Source organism: Trichomycterus rosablanca, chromosome 24 (assembly GCF_030014385.1).
Source record: "Trichomycterus rosablanca isolate fTriRos1 chromosome 24, fTriRos1.hap1, whole genome shotgun sequence".
In the NCBI taxonomy this organism is placed as follows: Eukaryota; Metazoa; Chordata; class Actinopteri; order Siluriformes; family Trichomycteridae; genus Trichomycterus; species Trichomycterus rosablanca.
Window position 1 is genome coordinate 16,490,341 of NC_086011.1, and position 21,869 is coordinate 16,512,209.

The window sequence follows — 21,869 nt, forward strand, 5'->3', positions numbered from 1 at the left end:
TAGGTTGCAGAACAGGAAGAAAAGTTCCTGCAGTTAACAAAAGCAACAAACTCAAACTGCTCTGCTGACAGAAACACGGATGGTAATTTGCACGCTGCCATGTAGTCACAACAGTACAACAGTCAACAGCTATGTTAAACAAAACCAGAAGTCTTGGGCAATATTGGAAGAAGGGTTGCATGTATAAGCTAAATAACATCAATCCATCAGTGAGGTATGGTGGTGGGAGCATCATGATTTGGAGTTGGCCAAAAAAACAGATGTTGCTCAGAAATGACTCCACGTTTATCTGTATAAACAAATATGGATGGTCAGATGAAAATGCCCAAACAATGGAGACACTGTCTATAGTCAAGCAGGCATACTGTCTATATGGGCCAGAAAGCTGACAAGTGTCTGCTTTTTGTTTGTACTACTGATTAGCAACAAACTGTAGGCAGGCGTTTACAGCACAGCTTGAATGATCCACAGTTTAAGTACAGACAGTTGTCAGTACCAGACTATGAATGCAGTCTTTATATCACTATTTACATGTGCCTAATTAAACAGACCTTAATTAGATTGTTATGCACATGCTATAATGCATCAATTAAACGCATATAACCCAGTTATTATAACCTAACTTCAAGCCTTGCATACAAACAGCCACTGTGTGACTCTGCATATGTGACTTGCAGAATCCAGTCCAGTCCTCCATCCAACAATCAACAAACCTCATTTCCTCTTCTCAGCAAGACAATAGCCATGAGCTGAACCGAAATAGCATCGAAAGTTTACTGCATTTGGCTTCTCACTTCACTTATTCTGGAAAAAAAAAAACTCCTCAAGCTCTCCATAGAGAAACGTCTGCAGAACCAGACCGAATGTTGCCAGAAGTAAACTGCCCAGGGCAACACTGGGGTGTAGCTGACAAAAAACAGCCAGGAAGTAACACAGTAGAGACTGAAGATAACCAGCAAACCTCACTGCTTTTAAGCCCCAGCTGACCGCAGGAGGTGCAGTTTCACTTCCCTAATTGAGCGAAGCAACATGAGAGCGTGATAGATTAGGTCGTGTCACTCTAGTATTTACAATGTTAGTTTCAATGACTAAAGTGTGTTTAGTCTGAGATGTAGAATCCATTGTGCAATCTCAAAAACAGAACCAAAAGTTCGGAGCTCCAGCTATAAGTAAGCTTTAGAGAGTCTGAATAAGGTTCAATGGCATATAGATGGCATATAAGAGTAAACAATTAATTTAATGTGCTACCACAGTAATTATGATTTTATTGGGTCATAAACGCACTACATAAACTTCAATATCATGCTAACAATATACACAGCCAAAATCTTTGGACACCCAACATTCAAAACTCAAATTTCACATGCTATATCAGCCTCAGTTCTTTTGGAAGGTTCTAGTCAGACTGCTGGGATTCATTTACATTCAGAAAATTGATAAAGTCAGGCAGTAAAGTTTCGCATTAGGCCTGTCTGCATCTATTGCAAAGATATCAGCTGTAGTTCACAGCTTTGTGCAGGCCTATCAAGATCGTTCACACCAAACTTAGCAAACCATTTCTATACTGAGCTCACTTGGTTTCAGCATGACAGAGGCTTATCAAAGGTCTTTTTCTATCAAATACCAGTGCATGCTGTACATGGTCCGATTTTCTGATTTTCCTTCTCTGGGGAAAAAGTGTGGTCATAAACAGCTCTAGACATTTTTTTCTCCTTCACTGCACTTTACAGCTCACACTATGGCATCCAACTGTTGCATTCTTCTGTCGTCTGCCAAACTAAAAAGGTCAAGAATTACCTGATATTTCAGACAATTCTGCTCCAAGAATTAGAGCATAACACTACTGGTCTTGCATATGTTGATCCTAGAATTCTGTGCAGCTGCTTGGCCTTACAAACCTAATCTATAAAGCAGTTAAAAATGACTATACTGACATTTTAGGAGTCTAAAGCAGTTTGGAATTCTGTAGCAAGGTTACTATACTACTTTTATGCTTTGTGGATGGGCTGTTGTTGCTCCTAGGTTACACCACTGTACCATCATCTCACTTCACAATATCAGCATGTACAGTTCACCGGAGCAGAAATTTGATGAACTGGCTTGCTGGCATATTATAACAGTGCCTTAGGAACGTCACTGAACTCTTTAATACGGCCCGGTGTCTATTAAGAGTGAATAAGTGTTGCTCAAATAGCAAAACGTAACGAGCCATTTGATAATGCAACATCAAGAGCAAATCCATTTTCTTTGCCAAATCCAAAACAACTAAAGTCTAAAACCTTTTTAATCAAAGTAACTGGTGCATAGACCAAGCAGGAGGCTTCTTTACAGATTATATGAATTATATATCCAAAAACAAAGCCAGAGTCGTAGGTATTTGCATGGGTTTTCATGCAGGGCAAAAGGTCTTGAGGGTTCAGATCACCACTAGGCAGCATTATTCAAGGAGACAGTAGGAAAGACTGAGCCATGTACACAGGAAAGATCATGGAACAACTAACTACTGGCTTTTTTACAAGGTGAAGATAAAATGGTACGGTTGGAATTGGTATTCCAGCATGCAGCATACAGAAGAATTCAAGCTCATCAGAAATAAAAGGTACTCACTGGTGTCCCATCGCTGCTCGGAAGACAGAAGAGACACAAAGACACCTTAATCCTTCTCATCACCCCTGTTTACTAAAAGTGGGGTTAACTTTAAAATAGAGAAATTATGGCAAGCATGTAAGATTGGGAAACGTCTTACATGTACACAAACCCTCTTAGTCGTAGGTACAATAGAATTAATGCAAATTAAACACTGTATCAGATCAGATTTGACATATTTTCAGATCTGACCCGCTGACATTTTCTGTTATGAATGTACGTACAGTACTATACCACGCACATAGATTTGGGTGACATGATAGCATCTACTGCAACGGAAGAAATTTATCTACCATGTGAGCTATCGCAAAAGCACCTTGATTAAAATGCTTTGCATAATTTAGTGATTATGAGCTAGAAACTTCTCAGATCCACTGTAACTAAGAGATGCATTATAATAAGAAAGTGTGCCAAGTACAAAATACATGGAATACGTATTTGCCAAAGTCATAAAGAAAATACAAACTGTTACCCTTATCTAAGAGAAAATGTACCCAGATTGTCAGATATAATAAAAAAAAAAAACATTTTAAGCAGCTGGAACACAGCTGTACATCTCTATGGGTGTGAAGGGTGACACACAAGAAAAAAATCCCATTGTGATAAAAGCTTGCTTGACTGTAAACAACGTCAGCCGTTTTTCAGCGACTAATACTTCATGTCAAGTGTTTTTATGCCAAGTGATTCTTGGAGTACAACTGACCGGATGAACAAATTTACCCTCCGCATGAGGTGACAGTTTTTGTTTTCCTCCCGACCAAGTCCAGACCTGAACCCACTTCATACAAACATGCCAAAGAAGGTTTTACAGGTTAAAACAAGGGTTCACAGTTTTATTATCCTGATTTGTGAATGATTTGTCACATTTGTTTAAGTAATTCCGAAAGGGTTCACAAACTTTTCCTTTACAAGCAATCGTATACAGCATGTTTGTGTCCAGGTACAAAGGAAGAACACAGGCCTCTGCTGAAACTGTACTCCTTCTTTATGACACTTTCTTTATCTGATAACGATCTTTACCTGGTCAGGTGACATTTTCAGAACACTTTCCACAAAAGAATATGACTGGATTTAATGCCACTGGGCTAAAGAGGAAGCATCAGAGTGCTAAACTATATGGCCAAATGTATGTGAGCATGAATATGGAATCCCCTCCTCTACAGCTACAACAGCTACAACAGTCTCTACTCTTTTGGGAAAGCTTTTCCACAACATTTTGGACTGTGTTCGTGTTTGGAATTTCTGAAGAGAATAATGGCTCGGCCAAAATTGTACCATTATGTTATGCAAAATTCATTAGCTTGTTCAAAAGATTAATGGCTGTACTAGTACCAAAAATTGCTTAAACTTGCTTTGTACTTAATAAGAATGGTGAATAGTCAGGCATTGACATTTGTTGAAATTTTCAAGGTTTTATGCAAGCGCGGATGTCTTTATTTACTATGAAAATAAATAAATACTAAAAATGTAAGTTAATTTGATACAAATCCCAGTTTCTGTCATGTAAAAGTGCAGGGGTGAATACTTTCTCAAGAAAGTGTGTGTCAGGAGAGGGAGAAAAATTACAGCTCCCTAGTTGCAGAGGGAAAGTGAAAGGTCTTCAATAGGGACTTTCTCTTGTAAGGGTCACATGACAATCATATTATGCATACCAGACCGCCACAGAGCGACTGATAACAGTTTAACCTGTAGGGCAGGAGCAGTGTGAACAAATAAAAGGTAAGGACCTAAAGAAACCTTTATTAAACCTTTATAGGACCTCTATTACTTTCCTTTAACCTCACTGAATGAACACATAATTCACCCTGATCAGGGTCGCAAAAAACGATGGGTTTAGGGGAGGAATACCCCATGGACAAAACACCATACAAAAACAAAAATATAACTTGTCATATCCTGGTTATACCAAGATCACCATACGTACTCTGAAGCATGAGGGTGGGAGCATCATAATATGGTGCTCCAGTTCTGCAAATCATACTGGGACATTTCACTTAAAAGAAAACATGATTGGAGGGACATGGATGTCAATTTAAGCATAACTAGACAGAAACCTACTATTGGACTTATTAACATAAAAACAACCCTAAAAATAGAGCCAGAAGAAATTCAAGTCTGGTAGCCATGCCCCTATTCATCTGATAAATGCGGTAAATATGTGTGTACATGATCCTATGTAACCATATCAATCAAAATGACTTTTTATGGTTGGTTAGTTGTATAAAACTGAAGCTAAACAGCATTAACACAAACATTTAGCCCTGTAATTTAAACTTCTATTAAACTTCACAACAGTCCTAAGACTTTTTTATCATACTTCTGTTAATTCAACACACATACTCAGTACAGAGACGTGTTGAAATTAATGTCAACAATAACCTCAGTTGACCAGCACTACTGTAGAGGTTTAAAATGACAAATGATGTACACAAAAGTATCAGGACTACATTAGCCACAAGAGCCAAAAGAGAAAGAGTGAAATAAGACAGCAGAACACAGACATCATCCAAAACAGAAGAACCCAAATATTTATCATTTTTCCTTTTAGCAGTAACGGCTCTCGTTAGTTTGACCTTTTATGGAGCTGTTTGCAAAAGGGGAAAAAAAAGTTTGCGTCAGTTTTAGTAAATTATCCAACATTCTAGATGTTTTCAATTCTTGTCTAAATCCACCGGCTGCCCTGCTGTCAGATCTGAATTCTTGCATAAACACTACATTGTTGTTTGGTCAGAGCAGGCTTAGGTTAACCACTTCCACTCCTTCATTCATTGTTGCTTTTTATGTGATTGTGACAGAAACAAAACAGCTGTTTACTTCGGACACCCTGCAACGAAAGTTTTTATACACGTGTGTGAGAAAAGCATTTCCTTTTCTGTGACTGATTGATTTTTATTGATCGTTCATTTGGTAGCGTAAATGTAAATGCCGACCATATATAAAAAAAATCCTCTGCTAATCCAAACTTGGCTTAAAATAAGCTGAACTAGCACAGACAAAAAAAACAGAGCAGGGACTTTTCTTGCACTGCAGCTTAAGCCCTTGATGATGTAAAGCAGTTCCAGCAGTTATACACTGAATTGTACGCTTTTTAGAACCATCTCATTGTTATAGAAATGCAGTAATTCCAGTCTTCTTTATCACTCACGCAACCTTACCCAATTCCAGGATTTTGTGGGCTGGATAATGGCAGTTAATTACACGACACCTGAGATAAAGTACCTGAAACTGGTAGGAAGGAACTCAGAGAGCTGAACACTGGAGGAATCATCAGTGTTTATGTCTTGCATTCATTAGTTTGTGGGGCTTGTGGGGTATGGTAGCTAAAAGCCGCACTTATGACTGTTTATACAATGTTTATTTATCACAGGACCACCCGAATACAATGTGTACATCTCTTAGAAACACAGCTACAAGTGCTCAGATGTAGCTTTAGATTACCCTATCTAATCTAAATACAAATCATTAATGCAATACCAATTTTATATGTTATAATTATTCAGATAAACTTATCAAGTGCTCTTAACACGAAAACATATTGGTGTATTTACAGTTAAAAATTTATTTATTTTAATCAAATATGTGTTATTTTATTAGTTTAATTTATTAATAAAGGAGCACATTAAGCCACTTTTTTGGGGGGATGGGGTCATCCTCTCTGTTTCCTATGCTGTTGTTCCAGTATAACTGAAGGGCAGTACAGAAGAGGGTCAGCTTGCACACCTAGTGTATTTAAAACTTAACATTAATATCCACGCGTTCTTAAATGAGACATTGGGGTGGCGGTCCGGGTCCTTTTTGAGTTTGCATGTTCTCCCCGTGTCTGCGTGGGTTTCCTTCGGGAGCTCCGGTTTCCTCCCACAGTCCAAAGACGTGCAAGTGAGATGAATTGGAGATACAAAATTGCCCATGACTGTCTAAAACATGACATTCAAATTCTAATAAATAAATAATAAATAAATGAGACATTGGGCGGCACGGTGGCGGTCAGGGTCCTTTCTGAGTTTGCATGTTCTCCCCGTGTCTGCGTGGGTTTCCTTCGGGAGCTCCGTTTTCCTCCCACAGTCCAAAGACGTGCAAGTGAGATGAATTAGAGATGCAAAATTGTCCATGACTGATTAATCATGTGTAACGAGTAATCACCGTTTCTGTCAAGAATGTAACCAAAGTGTAAAACATGACATTAAAATTCTAATAAATAAATAATAAATAAATGAGACATTACACACAGGCGCGATTCGGAATCATACACTATATGACAATCCAAGCAGGATCAGCTTAAATAGTTACAAACACGATCTGAATAAGAATGCAACACAAATGAGAAATAAAAACTGAAGCATATTGCGTTAATAATCGCACCACTGAGCGCCGCGCATCTCCGCCTATCCTACAGAGACCCGCTGATCCTGAGCGTTTCATCCACAACCACCCACAACAAGCCCATTAAAACACTTTCAGCTTTCCATGTACTACTATCCGAGTGAATGTTTTACCTGATCGGTGGAGAGAATGAAGATCAGATGAACGAGTGAATGGGTGAGCGGATCCCGCTATGTGTTCACTGCACTGCGGCGCGGCTTCCTCACCAAACCCTCTGAAGCGCTCGTCTGTGACGTCACAAAGCTCCATATACAAGCGGGCGGGGCAACATGGAGGCGGAACTTAAAAACTCTTATCCAATCAGAAAGGAGGAAGCCCTCAGGTAAAATAATGCTTGATGGCTGATGGTCAACATTCAGAATTTATATTTATTCTTTCATTCATTCATTGTCTGTTTTAACACCAGGGTCCGATTCATTGGGACCAAGGCACATAAAACTGTCCATGACTGAACTTGAACTGATGAATCTTGTGTAACCAGTAATTACCTGTCCTGTCATGAATGTAACCAAAGTGTAAAACATGACGTTAAAATCCTAATAAAATAAACAAATAAATTAAGGATGAATGAATAAAACATGGGGCGGCACGGTGGCTCGGTGGGTAGCACTGTCGCCTCACAGCAAGAAGGTCCCGGGTTCGATCCCCAGGCGGGGCGGTCTGGGTCCTTTCTGTGCGGAGTTTGCACGTTCTCCCCGTGTCTGCGTGAGTTTACTCTGGGTGCTCTGGGTCTTCAATTGGAGACACTGAATTGCCCTGTAGGTGGATTTGTGTGTGTGTGTGTGTGTGTGTGTGTGTGTGTGTGTGTGTGTGTGTGTGTGTGTGTGTGTGTGTCTGCCCTGCGATGGACTGGCGCCCCGTCCATGGTGTTACTGTGTGCCTTGCGCTCATTGAAAAGCTGGGATAGGCTCCAGCACCCCCCGTGACCCTGATTGGATAAGCGGTTAAGACAGTGAGTGAGTCCTTTCTGTGTGGAGTTTGCATGTTCTCCCCGTGTCTGCATGGGTTTACTCCGGGTGCTCCGGTTTCCTCCCACAGTCCAAAGACATGCAAGGGAGGTGAACTGGAGATGCTAAATTGTCCATGACTGTGTTCGATATAACCTTGTGTAATGAGTAACTAACGTTCCTGTCATGAATGTAACCAAAAGTGTAAAACATGACGTTAAAATCCTAATTAACAAACAAACAGTGAGGGAAGTTGGAGCATAGCGGTTAAGGTACTGGACTAGTAAGCAGAAGGTCGCTGGTTCAAACCCCACCACTGTCAGGTTGCAACTGTTGGGTCCTTGAGCAAGGCCCTTAACCCTCAATTGCTTAGACTGTAAGTCGCATTGGATAAAAAGCGTCTGCTAAATGCCGAAAATGTAAATGTAAAATGTGAGTGAATGGATAAAACATGTCCTTTAAAGCCCCCTGGTGGTCGGGATTGAGCACTGCAGTGATTAACACTCCTGCCCTCAGAATGGCGCTGTGATGTGAATCCGGCGCACAATCTGCACCGACCGCAGTTTTCATGTGTTCAGTTGCTTGGTGACGATGAAGCCTGGATCAGAGTTTCCTGTAGCATCGCTCGATCTGAACTACTTTCACATCACCTCCAAATCTCTGTTCCTAAGTCAGAACTTCATCAAGCATCAACACACAGCGGATATAAAACTGACCAGAGCATTCAAAACAAACAGCGGGTTTAAATCCCATCAGTGCGCTATGTGATACAACCATCAGATAGTTAACCATGGAGAACTACGTGTTTATCCGAGTGGTGGGTAAGGGAAGTTATGGAGAAGTGAACCTGGTTCAACACCGAGCAGACCGAAAACAGGTAAGATCACATCTGATCCTGGCTAATGCATGTGATCTAGTGTGCTGCACAATTAATATAACCTTAGTTAGTTATTATTTAGGTGCAATATTTTGCACTTCTGTGATTTGAGTCCTAGTTCAAGATTCAAGAGTATTATTGTCATGTGCACAGAAGAACCAGCAGTTACACTGTACAATGAAATTCTTACTTTGTTCGTCCTCCAAACGTCCATATAAGTATTATACATAAGAACAAAATTAAACTAACAGAATAAAAGCTTAGTATAAAAACTTTTAAATACAATGAATAAAAAAGGCACATAGCAGCAGTCATATAAGGTGCAGAAAAATGTGAAAATATAGCAGCATTTTAAGTTATTTTTAGGTGCAAATTATGCATAGCTGCAGTCATTGTGATGTACAATTGTGATGAGTTCTATCAGATAGAAAATTTAGTGCAAATTATGCATAGCTGCAGTCATTGTGGACAAAGTGGAAGCAACTTTGTACCTCAATATATACACCTCAACTTTACATTTCAAACTAATATCTTTTGACTTTGTGCTTATGTACAAAACCAAAAGTATTATGTGCATACACAAAGAGAGACTATAGATCTCATAATGCCACTCCAGGATATTCCAGGACTGATTCCTTAACCAAGCTTTGGTTGACTTTGAATCACCACAGAAGGCATAACATCCTCCTAAAAAAAAGCCTTGGTATGTCTTTGAATCCTCGATGACATTCACGTGGTCAAGATCGTCAGTTTCTGCACTAGGAGAACATCCCTGCATCATCTCTGATCCACCAACATGCTTAACCATGAGATGGGATTCTTCTGGTCCTAAGCCTCACCTTTCTTGCTCCAGACAGACTTACAGTCCATATGGCAACCAGTATTTTCTATTGCTATGCATTTTCTCCACAATTTTTCTCACAATATAGTAATATTCAATTACTCGACCATGTTTTGCCTCTACTGCTGCTGATCTTCCACTCCTGACCGAGAAGAGTGCCCCCTCTGACACATACGCAGTAGCCGATCGCTTCTGTTTCACCTGCACCAGGCGGGTTCATATGTGGATCCGTACCATGCACTGATCTCCATTATCCCCCGTCTCTGAGCAGGCATCATTGATCAGCCAGCAGAAGTTCAAAGCTTATAATTATAGTTTAAGTCCTTTTTTTTATATTTAAGATTTTTTAGGCATACATACAGTGTATCACAAAAGTGAGTACACCCCTCACATTTCTGCAGATATTTAAGTATATCTTTTCATGGGACAACACTGACAAAATGACACTTTGACACAATGAAAAGTAGTCTGTGTGCAGCTTATATAACAGTGTAAATTTATTCTTCCCTCAAAATAACTCAATATACAGCCATTAATGTCTAAACCACCAGCAACAAAAGTGAGTACACCCCTTAGTGAAAGTTCCTGAAGTGTCAATATTTTGGGTGGCCACCATTATTTCCCAGAACTGCCTTAACTCTCCTGGGCATGGAGTTTACCAGAGCTTCACAGGTTGCCACTGGAATGCTTTTCCACTCCTCCATGATGACATCACGGAGCTGGCGGATATTCGAGACTTTGCGCTCCTCCACCTTCCGCTTGAGGATGCCCCAAAGATGTTCTATTGGGTTTAGGTCTGGAGACATGCTTGGCCAGTCCATCACCTTTACCCTCAGCCTCTTCAATAAAGCAGTGGTCGTCTTAGAGGTGTGTTTGGGGTCATTATCATGCTGAAACACTGCCCTGCAACCCAGTTTCCGGAGGGAGGGGATCATGCTCTGCTTCAGTATTTCACAGTACATATTGGAGTTCATGTGTCCCTCAATGAAATGTAACTCCCCAACACCTGCTGCACTCATGCAGCCCCAGACCATGGCATTCCCACCACCATGCTTGACTGTAGGCATGACACACTTATCTTTGTACTCCTCACCTGATTGCCGCCACACATGCTTGAGACCATCTGAACCAAACAAATTAATCTTGGTCTCATCAGACCATAGGACATGGTTCCAGTAATCCATGTCCTTTGTTGACATGTCTTCAGCAAACTGTTTGCGGGCTTTCTTGTGTAGAGACTTCAGAAGAGGCTTCCTTCTGGGGTGACAGCCATGCAGACCAATTTGATGTAGTGTGCGGCGTATGGTCTGAGCACTGACAGGCTGACCCCCCACCTTTTCAATCTCTGCAGCAATGCTGACAGCACTCCTGCGCCTATCTTTCAAAGACAGCAGTTGGTTGTGACGCTGAGCATGTGCACTCAGCTTCTTTGGACGACCAACGCGAGGTCTGTTCTGAGTGGACCCTGCTCTTTTAAAACGCTGAATGATCTTGGCCACTGTGCTGCAGCTCAGTTTCAGGGTGTTGGCAATCTTCATGTAGCCTTGGCCATCTTCATGTAGCGCAACAATTCGTCTTTTAAGATCCTCAGAGAGTTCTTTGCCATGAGATGCCATGTTGGAACTTTCAGTGACCAGTATGAGAGAGTGTGAGAGCTGTACTACTAAACTGAACACACCTGCTCCCTATGCACACCTGAGACCTAGTAACACTAACAAATCACATGACATTTTGGAGGGAAAATGACAAGCAGTGCTCAATTTGGACATTTAGGGGTGTAGTCTCTTAGGGGTGTACTCACTTTTGTTGCCGGTGGTTTAGACATTAATGGCTGTATATTGAGTTATTTTGAGGGAAGAATAAATTTACACTGTTATATAAGCTGCACACAGACTACTTTTCATTGTGTCAAAGTGTCATTTTGTCAGTGTTGTCCCATGAAAAGATATACTTCAATATCTGCAGAAATGTGAGGGGTGTACTCACTTTTGTGATACACTGTATGTGTGTGTGTTACTGTATGTACTTATTGTATGTGTAGGCGTCATTGGATTGCTGCTCAATTTCATTGTACACTGTGCAATGACAATAAAGGCATCTTATCTTACCCTAGAAGCTGTAATTGCAGCAGTTTTGAGGAATGCCCTCGGCCCTCCCACCCCCGGACAAGTCAGATATTGTCCGCACCCTGCAAAATCAGTGACAAAATGTTCATATTTGTTAGACCCAACCTAATTTCCACCCTGCCTGTTTTTCACACCAGTATGTCGTCAAGAAGCTGAACTTGAGAACCTCATCGAAACGAGAGAGGCGTGCAGCTGAGCAGGAAGCACAGCTTCTGTCGCAGCTCAAGCACCCCAACATCGTCACCTACCGGGAATCATGGGAAGGAGAGGACTGCCAGCTTTACATTGTTATGGGTTTCTGTGAGGGAGGAGACCTGTACCATCGACTGAAGCAGCAGAAGGGCGAGCTGCTGCCCGAACGACAAGTGGTGGAATGGTTTGTTCAGATCGCCATGGCACTACAGGTGAGGGAATGGATGTCAGTGGGACTTTTGCAACTGTATTGTAATGAATTACACCTTGTCCACAGTCAAGCAGGCTTAATACAGTTAATTGATGAAATTGTTTAAATGTTTAAGACTAGTGATGCTCATCTTTAATATTTTTATTCTTTGCAGTATTTACATGAAAAACACATCTTGCACCGAGATCTAAAAACTCAGAACATTTTCCTGACCAAGACCAACATTATCAAAGTGGGCGACCTGGGTATTGCACGAGTGCTGGAGAATCAGAACGACATGGCCAGTACGCTGATCGGAACTCCGTACTACATGAGCCCGGAACTCTTCTCTAATAAACCCTACAACTACAAGGTATAAATGATATCATACATTATATTTACCTTCCTGATTTTCTCTATTTTACATGTTTGTCACACTAACATACTAAATGTAATATAATATAAGAAGAACATAAAGATACACAACAGTTTTTAGAAGGTAGTGCAACACCTATATTACCCATATTGGGAAAAAGTTTTTATGTCAGACAGTATATTATTTATTTAGGGTTTTCAGAATCAATAGTAATGTTTTTTTTATACAGTCAGATGTTTGGGCGCTGGGCTGCTGTGTGTACGAGATGGCGACTCTGAAACATGCCTTCAATGCTAAAGACATGAATTCACTGGTATATCGCATCATTGAGGGAAAGGTAACTCATTTATTCATATTCTGCAGATTATACATTAGTCTAAAACTGAAGTTCTAAACTCTTCATTATCTTCACATTTACATTTTAGTGTAAATGAGTGGTTCATGACTTAGATAATTGGGTCTCCAAAAGTCTTATGTACTGTATATACTATATATAGCTCATACAACTAGGTTGTGTTTTAAGGGACTTCGATCTTTCATCTCTCTACTTTGCTCAGTTGCCACAGATGCCGGGTAAGTACGACCCTCAGCTGGGAGAGCTGATCAAGCGGATGCTTTGTAAGAAACCGGACGACAGACCTGACGTCAAACACATTCTGCGCCAGCCCTACATTAAACAGCAGATCACCGTATTTCTGGAGGCCACCAAAGAGTACGTTCTTGTGTAGATTATACTGGTCCACTTTAACCAGCACATCTCTGCTAACTCTCTTATAAATGCTGCTGTTTGACAGAAAAACAGCCAAATCCAGAAAAAAGGTGAACAGCAGACCAAACGTTGGCGTTCCCGACCTGCTTGTTCATCAGAAGCAGGAGGATCCACCAAACTGTGTCAGTGTGGAAGCAAAACCCAGAAGAAAGAAGGTGAAAATGTATTTTTGAACTTTAGCTATAAATTACAGTGGCTGACTGCATTACAATATTATGATTGAGCATAATACAACCACCATCACGGCTGACAGTAGGTACAATGCTGTTGTGTTCGCATATCTCAACTTTTCGTCTCTATAAATAGCTCAATCTTTGTTTATCTGGCAACAAAACGCTCCTCCAAAAGTCGTTTGTTCATCTGTGTGATTAACAAATTTTAGTTCATTCTTTTGTGGTCACCACTATTTCGTACCCTCATCTAGTTTTAACACTACCAGTCCCATCTCTACATCATCAACATTTCTGTTTTGCGTTATTTGAATTTTTGTGTAATTATCGTATCATTTCAGTCAGAAGAAAACTCCAATCAACACAAGCTGCACAATGGCATCAAGGACAATATTCTCACCCTAGACACACCTTTGCCCCCTAAATCCCCGAACCAGGACATCCAGCCATCGACAGGTCAGTCCATAGCGACCATCAGCAATATCAACTTCGATCTCCAGTGTCAGGAACCCAAAGACAAGCACAGGAAAGCCAAACCTCCTCGACCTGCACCTTCACCCACCAAACGCAGAGAGAAAGACGATATTGCTGCTCCTCAACCGCACCCCAGAAACCAGGTTTCAGGTGTCCATAGAGAAGAAGTCCGGCAAAACCCCAGAGAAAAACTGGAATCTCAAAAAGGCAGCAAGGATCTGATTGTGAACATGGCTGTGGAAGAGGATACTCTGAAACTGCTGCAGCAAGCGGCGATCGAAGATGTAAAGACAGAGGACCAGGTGACTACAGAGGACAAGGAGGACAGGAAAACAGTGGACGTCCTTGCAGAATGTCACACAGGAGACCGAGGGGTATGTTAAAATAAGTGGAGGTTTGATGAAGGTCATTTTATTGCATATTCGGCATCAGAATGTGTAAATATTTGTTCTTTACTATTCTAGAAGAGTCTGGATTCAACCGATAAGCTCCTCGAACCGTTTATTCCAGTCATTCCAGAGGTACGAGCTTTCAGCCTCATTATACGTCATGTTTTAATTATCAAATGTCTGAAGCGGAGTTTTTTACATTTATACATGTTAATGTAATCATCACCACTATTCGTTCCACTAAATAAGATAATTTAAATCATTTAAATAATACAAACTTATTTTTTTGGAGTCCAGTCATTAGTCCTTTTGATTAATATTTGCTGTTATGGAAATAATATAATGGAAATAATAATAAAGACCAGAGATGCACACTTAGGTCATATTCAAAATGTGGTGAGCTAATTCTTGACACGACCGGCAAAGATTGAGACGAATAACATGAAACTACAAGAGCAACTTGATGTCAGTCAAACAAAAAAATAAAAAAATAAAAAAATAAATATATATATAAATAAATTATAAAAACAGAATGAGATTTATATACATGGTACATAGATCGTATATTGTATAACATTGAATGTATGTTGAATGTTCAGCCCATTCTATACATTTGACTCTGATATAGGAACCTCACAATCCGCCTAGCAGTCCAGATCTGGACGCTCCTGTGCTCCAGCACAGTAAACCACCTTTTCATCCCGCTTCCTCTTCCTCCGAGCCGTCCATGTCTCGTCAGCGCAGACAGAGAAAGAAGGACTCAGTCCAGGATGAGAGCAAAGTGAGTGGTGTTAGTGCCAAAGGGATTTTTGGTAATCTGTTGGTTTATGAAGTGGATTTAGTAAGTATTCAGACCCGTTACATTTCTGCACACATGTAATTTAAATTAAAAAATTTTTTACTCATTAATCTGCATAAATTGTCCATAATTATGACGTGAAAACAATATTTTAAAGCTTTACAAGTCTTGCACACCTGGATTTGAGCAGTTTATCTTATTTGTCATGGCAGATCTAATAAAAGTGTGCAAAAAGATCAAGGTCTGAATACTTTCTGAACACACATAATGAATCCAGCCACGGAGCGCTAAATCTTACCCAGCGTTATTTGTTCCACTCTGTTTAGGCGAATCTGAGGCCTCTTCCTCCCCTTCCTAAAAATCTGTCATTAAAAATAAAGGAAAAAGCTGAAGGTGGAGCTGATGTGGCCAAACATCCTACACTCGCCCCGTCTGTTACCTCCCCGGCTGATGAATCTGCACCACAGGTGGGACACATTTGGCCCGTAGGCCACCAGTGCAAGGTCAGAGGTAACAAGTTCAGATATTTAGTTTCATACGTGGTACTTTATTTGCAGAATCGGCCTCTGTCAGCCCGGGAGAGGAGACGGCTGAGACAGTCACGAGAAAACCACAGTGAGACAGGTATCTAACCATGTTTATACACTGCAGAACTTTCTAGGTTGTTGCACAGGCCACATTTTCCTTCCAATATGTTACAATCAACAAAGAAACTATAATTGAGCATTAAAATGTGCAGACGTTTGTTCCTGGGGTGTCCACACTTGTGCATGAGACTATATCATTTACACCTTGCCAATAAAGTATTATCGAGACCAAGATTAAAGGGTTTTAATGACATTTGAATAAACCATACTGTAGTGCTTCTGGATGGAAGAACTGATGCTTCACTATATTATAGACTATTCTATTTTGCACTGTCTTGTTTAAAGCAGCTCCTGCTGTCAGGAGGGCGTCGTGTGATGTTGCCTCATTAGGTGCCAAGCAAGCTGACCAACCTGACTGCCCAAGACCTGCCAGTGTAGCCGCTGTACCACACAAGGTAGGATCACCGGCCTTCATTATTGAAACTGATTAGAACTGAACTGAGTGCATCAAAAACATGGTATGATTGAAATACGTTCCTCTTTTACTTGTTTTTGTATGGTGAAGCTGGCAGCGGCGTCTTTACACCAGCCTAAGAGCTTTGATATGTATGGAGGAGCATGCTGCTCTTTTTGTATTCCTCCACTGCTAATAATCCACGAATTGGTTATCAGTTTGTATGTATAGATGCACTTTGGAAATCTCTTGAATCCTTGTACAGTATTTAAGTATTCAGAAGAGAATTAAGCTTCCAGCTTGTATGGTAACTGAAAATCAGCCAGCTGACTAATTAATAAAAGACCGTTTTAGAGTAACTACTGTGGTTCTGTTCTGGAACAGGAGAGGAAATCTTCATGGCGGCAGTCGGACGAGGAGGAGTGCAGCTCGTCCACCAGTTCTACAGAGCGCTCCGAGGGAGAATACAGAGAGGGGTGAGAGGCTGATGATACATTTTAAAACCGAAACGTTTAGTCTGTACATTGGAAAACATTCTTATCCACATGAACTCAATCTCTTCTGTTGCAGTAAAAGTGAGACCTGTGAGATGCAGGATCTGGTCCAGATGATGACACAGACGTTACGAATGGATGCCAAGGACGTGCTGGGGGAGCAGGAAGGCTCACGGTGCAACTCGTCTCTGCTGCCCGAGTTCAAACTGAACAAAAAGTACAGAGACACGTTGGTGCTTCATGGCAAGACCAGAGAGGGAGCGGGCGACTTCCGTCTCAGCAGTGTCCTCTCAGGTTTGGCACTCGTATGCCTAATGAACTTACGTCAAACAGAACAGGTTTCCCCAGAATCACTGGGTGCAATGCAGAAACACCCAGGACCAGATGCCAGTCCATCGTGGGGTCTTGGCCATCCGCACTCCGCTGATGCAGCCAATCGTGTCTGTGTGTAGACGCCCCCGGCCAATAGCACAGCTGGGGATTCAAACCCTGCGCCACCCAGTTATCCTAGGCACGCTGTTATCAGATGTAATTTCCTCCAGTTATTTGTATTTTTATGAATATTAATTCCCATTTATTAATAAAAAAACAATATTCTAATACCCTTACTGGTCAGTTTATTAGGAACACTGGCATCTCAAACTGGCAGCATGAACACAACAATAAGATCTGTGTTCTTCGATGGCCTTCTCAGTCACCAGATCCTAATACAAATAGGCTACCTTACTAATGTGGTCAAATAAGAGCTCTGTATACTGAATGTACAGCTGACAAACGGAGCAATTTCATTTCAGACGACTCTTCAGGACCAGCGAAGGTCAGGAGAGCAGTTGAACACTTGCGCACTGATGTGGTTAAAGGACTCGGAGTAAAACTGCTGGATAAAGTGCTGGACATCATGCAAGAGGAGGACGAGGACAAGCGAGAGGCGAGTCAATAATAATTATGTTGGCGGATGGGGGTTGTGGCTGGTTTTATTTTGTATAGGAGATTTTTTGAGCCACACTGAAGGCTTCGAGAGCAATGAATACATAAAAACACTCATGTTTATATTGCTGCACCATGAATGTCTATCTTACAGAATCATTTATCATGATAATTTCCATTTCAGGTCCTGTTACGGCAGCAGATGGGAGAAGAAAAGTACAAAATGTATGCTGTTATGGTGCGACAGTTAAAATTCTTTGAGGACGTCGCATTTAAAGACTGAGATGACGTGATAAACAGCACTCCAAACACTGATTAACACCTCTGCTAATACTAGTGACTACTATTTCTTGTGGACTCACATTGAAGCCTTTCTTTTTTATTTAAGCATTTCCCCCCTTTCTCCCAGTCTAGTCGTATCCAGTCACCCAGCTTTATCTCCTCTACTGCTGCAGACCCCTTCTTCTGACCGTGAAGGGCCGTACCTAACACACGCCGCCTCTGACAAATGTGCAGGTGCCAACCGCTTCTTTTCACCTGCATGAGCCGGGTTCACACAGGGATCAGTATTGCGTACGGAGAGTCATGCACTGATCTTTAACATTCCCCGTCTCTATGCAGGCACCATAGACCAGCCAGTAGAAGCTGTAATTGCAGCAGCAATGAGAAATCCCATCGGCCACTCTCCACTCGGGCATAATCGATCATGTCGGGCTGGCCGAAATGAGATTCAAACTCAGGAGCTCGAAATCTCAACACTGGTGGACTAGCGAGCACCTTCTGAAGCCTTTCTAAACATGAATTAAGAACACTCACTGTGATATATGCAATCGATCTGTCTGTTTAATTTTTCAATGTGTTTTGCAGTTGACAATAAGTTTGTAAAGTTCTGATCAGTTTTATAATTAAACTAAAAAGTATAATAGATAATCAAAAGTTTATTCACTATGTTTTCTACTGTCCACATTTTGTACATTAAGACGTTTCTGAATGTAGAAATAAATTATAATAAATGTTGGTTTAGTACAAATGATTCTTTTTATTAAGCACACATGGAATCTTACATGAAAACAAGACATTAATTCATGAATTCTTGGCTGGTAAACTCGTACGCGAGGTCTATTCTACTTGTGTTTCTTCTTTTTTAAGTTCTCCTGAGGCTTTTCTCGGTTTTCTGCAGGCGTCTCATTTACGACAGGCTGCCAGGTTAGGGGATTGCATCTGTACATGGGCCATGGAGGAAGTGTGAGCTGCAACACAAGCAAGAATTGGTGAATTTACATTGACATGAATTTATATTTATTGCATTAAGCAGATGCGTTTGTCCAAAGTGACTTGAAACTGTGACCAAATACCACAGAGCCACCACATATAAATTATATAGGGGTTGAATAATCTTACAGTATTGTTTGACATCCTGTATTAAGAAACGGAGTAAATGTAAAAGCTTACCAGACAGGACAGAGTGAATCCGGCTATCATGATGTAAACAGTCCATCCAAACTGCTCGATAATGAGTCCATAAATAAATCCGATCACCTGCAGAATGACACAATGTGTGAGAGACAGACAGTAGGGGATGATGTGACGTAAAAGTCATTCATATAGAAATGTGTATGTAACAGACAGAAGTTACTAACTGCTGAAACCAGGATGATGCCTTGGAAAATCTGCTCTGCAAGTTTCTGTCCTTTGTAGTCCTAAAGGTTTAAAACATCAGATCAATGTTATATATGCACAAAGTATGCTGGCACCTCATATTAACGCCCATGGTTTGGGAATGGGCTGTCCAACAAGCTCACAATTATGTAGACTTTTGTTTTATCCATCACTTAACAATATAGGACATATTGATAATTACACACCAAGATATGCACACATACATATAGTCATAGTGGAGGGGGATGCATGTACACACATAAGTAGAGGTATTTGTAGGATGATGGGTAAGAAAATAAGAACATGGACTTGGAGGTAGACGGACATATAGGTAACAAGGTAGACCAAAATGTGGGAAGGGACGTAGGCAGACAGAAAGATGAACATACAGGTAGGTCAATAGGTAGGTAGTTAGGTAGGCTGGTTAGGTAAACCCCAAGACGTATATACAAGTAGGTAAACATACATGGGAAGGTTAGACATGTAGGTCAGTTGGGATGGAAAGATAGTGTTCCCAGCCTTATGGTCCACACTGTAGATATGCAAATATGCTAATAGAAGCAATGTTAAAAAATACCAAAATATCCAACAAAGAAATCAATGTTTGATTGATCAATGCTGTTGGTTAAAATATCATTTAAATTCTTTTTCAACAGCTAAAGCTTCAGGTCTCTCTAAACGAGCTCAACAGAATTCACCCTCAGTGCGCATGTGTCAGTTCTGTTTACAAACACACTCGAGGAGTGCAATACGGTTTACATTTTTTACATTTTCTGCATTTAGCAAACGCTTTTATCCAGTACTGTGACAGTATATTGTCTAAGCAATTGAGGGTTTAGGGCCTTGCTCAAGGACCCAACAGTGGAAATCTGGCAGTGGTGGGGCTTGAACCAGCAGCCTTTCGATTACTAGTGTAGTACGTTAACCACTAGGCTTTACTGTACAAACCTAAACATGACATTTTAAAGCATTTTATATTATTTATAATACATTAGCAACGGAACTATTAAACTTAAAAATAACAAACAGAAGCTGTTGTGTGTCCGTATGGAGTCTGACTGCATGTTTAGATAGATAGATAGATAGATATATAGATAGATAGATAGATAGATAGATAGATCAGATAGATAGATAGATAGATAGATAGATAGATCAGATAGACAGACAGACAGATAGATAGATAGATAGATAGATAGATCAGATAGACAGACAGATAGATAGATCAGATAGACAGACAGACAGATAGATCAGATAGACAGATAGATAGATAGATAGATATTATTAATCGCGAAGGAAATTAAGGCCTCAGTAGCAAGTTCCATACATCAAAATTTAAGAGTAATAGTAAACACTACAGAGATTCACATTATACAAACAAGTATCTGTATAATAACAACAACAGGACCTGAGGGGACATATGGAGGTGTTATTTCGGTTTACATCGTAAGGCTGGTATAAGAGTGTAAGTAACAGCTGTAGAATATTAATAAGTTATATTCTAGTAATTAAATATTTAGGTGGGTAAATAGGTAAATTGATGTGTAGTTTAGACAGATGAGTGAGACAGATGAGTGAGACAGATGGCGATTTGTTGTGCTGAACCGATTGTTAGACATGTTAATGTTATTAAGTGTAATCAGATGTTAGTATTTAAGTGTAATTAAATAACAGTTCTTACTGGTGTTTGTCCAGTTATTATTATTATTAACATTAGCAATGATGGCGCACTGATATTTTCTAATGAACTACTTTGTTGCTACACATGCTAAGTAAGCTAAAGCTATTAACAGCTGCAAACAATTCATGCATCCTACATTAACTTTAATAAATTTTTATTTACAATAAACGATCACTTACCATGTGAGTGGGGATGGAATTAAAAACGGACAACATTTTGAAATAAATATCATCCGAATACAAACTGAACTGTGCGCGGATGCAGCGTTTCCTGTCACTAAAAGTGCACGTAGATTTCCGAAGGACCCTGGTCTAGCGTTCTAGGAGGTTAAAACTGCGGCGTATTTGCGCATTAGAAGTGGAATTTAAGCACAGACGTTTAGGCAAAGCTGAGTCAAATTTGCGCAAGAAGTTTCTCAAGAATTTTTTTAATAGAATAAAATCAAAGTAAATAGAAGAAAAAAAACTTAAATTTATGCAAAAGGATAATAAAAATGATAAGGGTCTTTAAAAAGGATAAAAGTGGGAAAAATAGCAGTTTAACGTTGTGGTGTTTTGTCAAACAATTGGCAAACAAGGGCTGAGACTTATTATAACTGTTTATAAAAGTCAGTTGATAAAACATCGTTTCTGTGTGTGTTTCTATCAAAGATACAATAAATACAGCATGTTTTTGAGGAAATAAGTACTTTTTCAGCATATATGTATACTATTGTATACTATTTTTAACAAACCTGTGATAATACAGAATATCACAATTATTCCCTTTCTATCCATTATTATTATTATTATTGTTGTTGTTGTTGTTGTTGTTGTTGTTGTTGTTGTTGTTGTTGTTGGTGTTGGTGTTGGTGGTGGTGGTGTTTTTATTACTACTGTACTAATTTGAAAACAA

At 40.2% G+C, this 21,869-nt stretch overlaps 3 protein-coding genes across 4 annotated transcripts in view; 1 reads left to right on the plus strand and 2 right to left on the minus strand.

The window, feature by feature from the left end:
• camk1b (calcium/calmodulin-dependent protein kinase Ib) overlaps window positions 1-7,225 on the minus strand; it is a 36,916-nt gene extending 29,691 nt beyond the window's left edge. The window contains exons 1-2 of one of the 2 annotated variants that reach the window (XM_062986372.1): window positions 7,140-7,225; window positions 2,608-2,620 (exon numbers count right to left, since the gene is read on the minus strand). In XM_062986372.1, coding sequence (XP_062842442.1) covers window positions 2,608-2,618 — 11 coding nt within the window. In that variant the 5' untranslated portion in view covers window positions 2,619-2,620; window positions 7,140-7,225. The remainder of the gene's footprint in view (window positions 1-2,607; window positions 2,621-7,139) is intronic. The other variant, XM_062986374.1, reaches the window with a different exon arrangement.
• A 4,867-nt stretch (window positions 7,226-12,092) lies between these two features.
• nek4 (NIMA-related kinase 4) lies at window positions 12,093-18,618 on the plus strand. The gene is made up of 15 exons (XM_062986370.1): window positions 12,093-12,221; window positions 12,375-12,572; window positions 12,805-12,912; window positions 13,133-13,287; window positions 13,370-13,499; window positions 13,856-14,362; window positions 14,453-14,509; window positions 15,006-15,158; window positions 15,503-15,643; window positions 15,734-15,800; window positions 16,109-16,218; window positions 16,602-16,693; window positions 16,788-17,005; window positions 17,506-17,639; window positions 17,823-18,618. Exons 1-15 carry the CDS (start codon window positions 12,108-12,110, stop codon window positions 17,919-17,921), a joined length of 2,283 nt encoding a protein of 760 aa, XP_062842440.1. The 5' UTR covers window positions 12,093-12,107; the 3' UTR covers window positions 17,922-18,618.
• Window positions 18,619-18,657: 39 nt separating this feature from the next.
• spcs1 (signal peptidase complex subunit 1) lies at window positions 18,658-21,278 on the minus strand. Its single transcript, XM_062986371.1, has 4 exons — window positions 21,155-21,278; window positions 19,279-19,338; window positions 19,091-19,177; window positions 18,658-18,888 (listed from the first exon to the last, which is right to left on the minus strand). The coding sequence occupies exons 1-4, from the start codon at window positions 21,188-21,190 to the stop codon at window positions 18,763-18,765; spliced, it is 309 nt and encodes a 102-aa protein (XP_062842441.1). The 5' UTR covers window positions 21,191-21,278; the 3' UTR covers window positions 18,658-18,762.
• Between the last annotated feature and the right edge of the window lie 591 nt (window positions 21,279-21,869).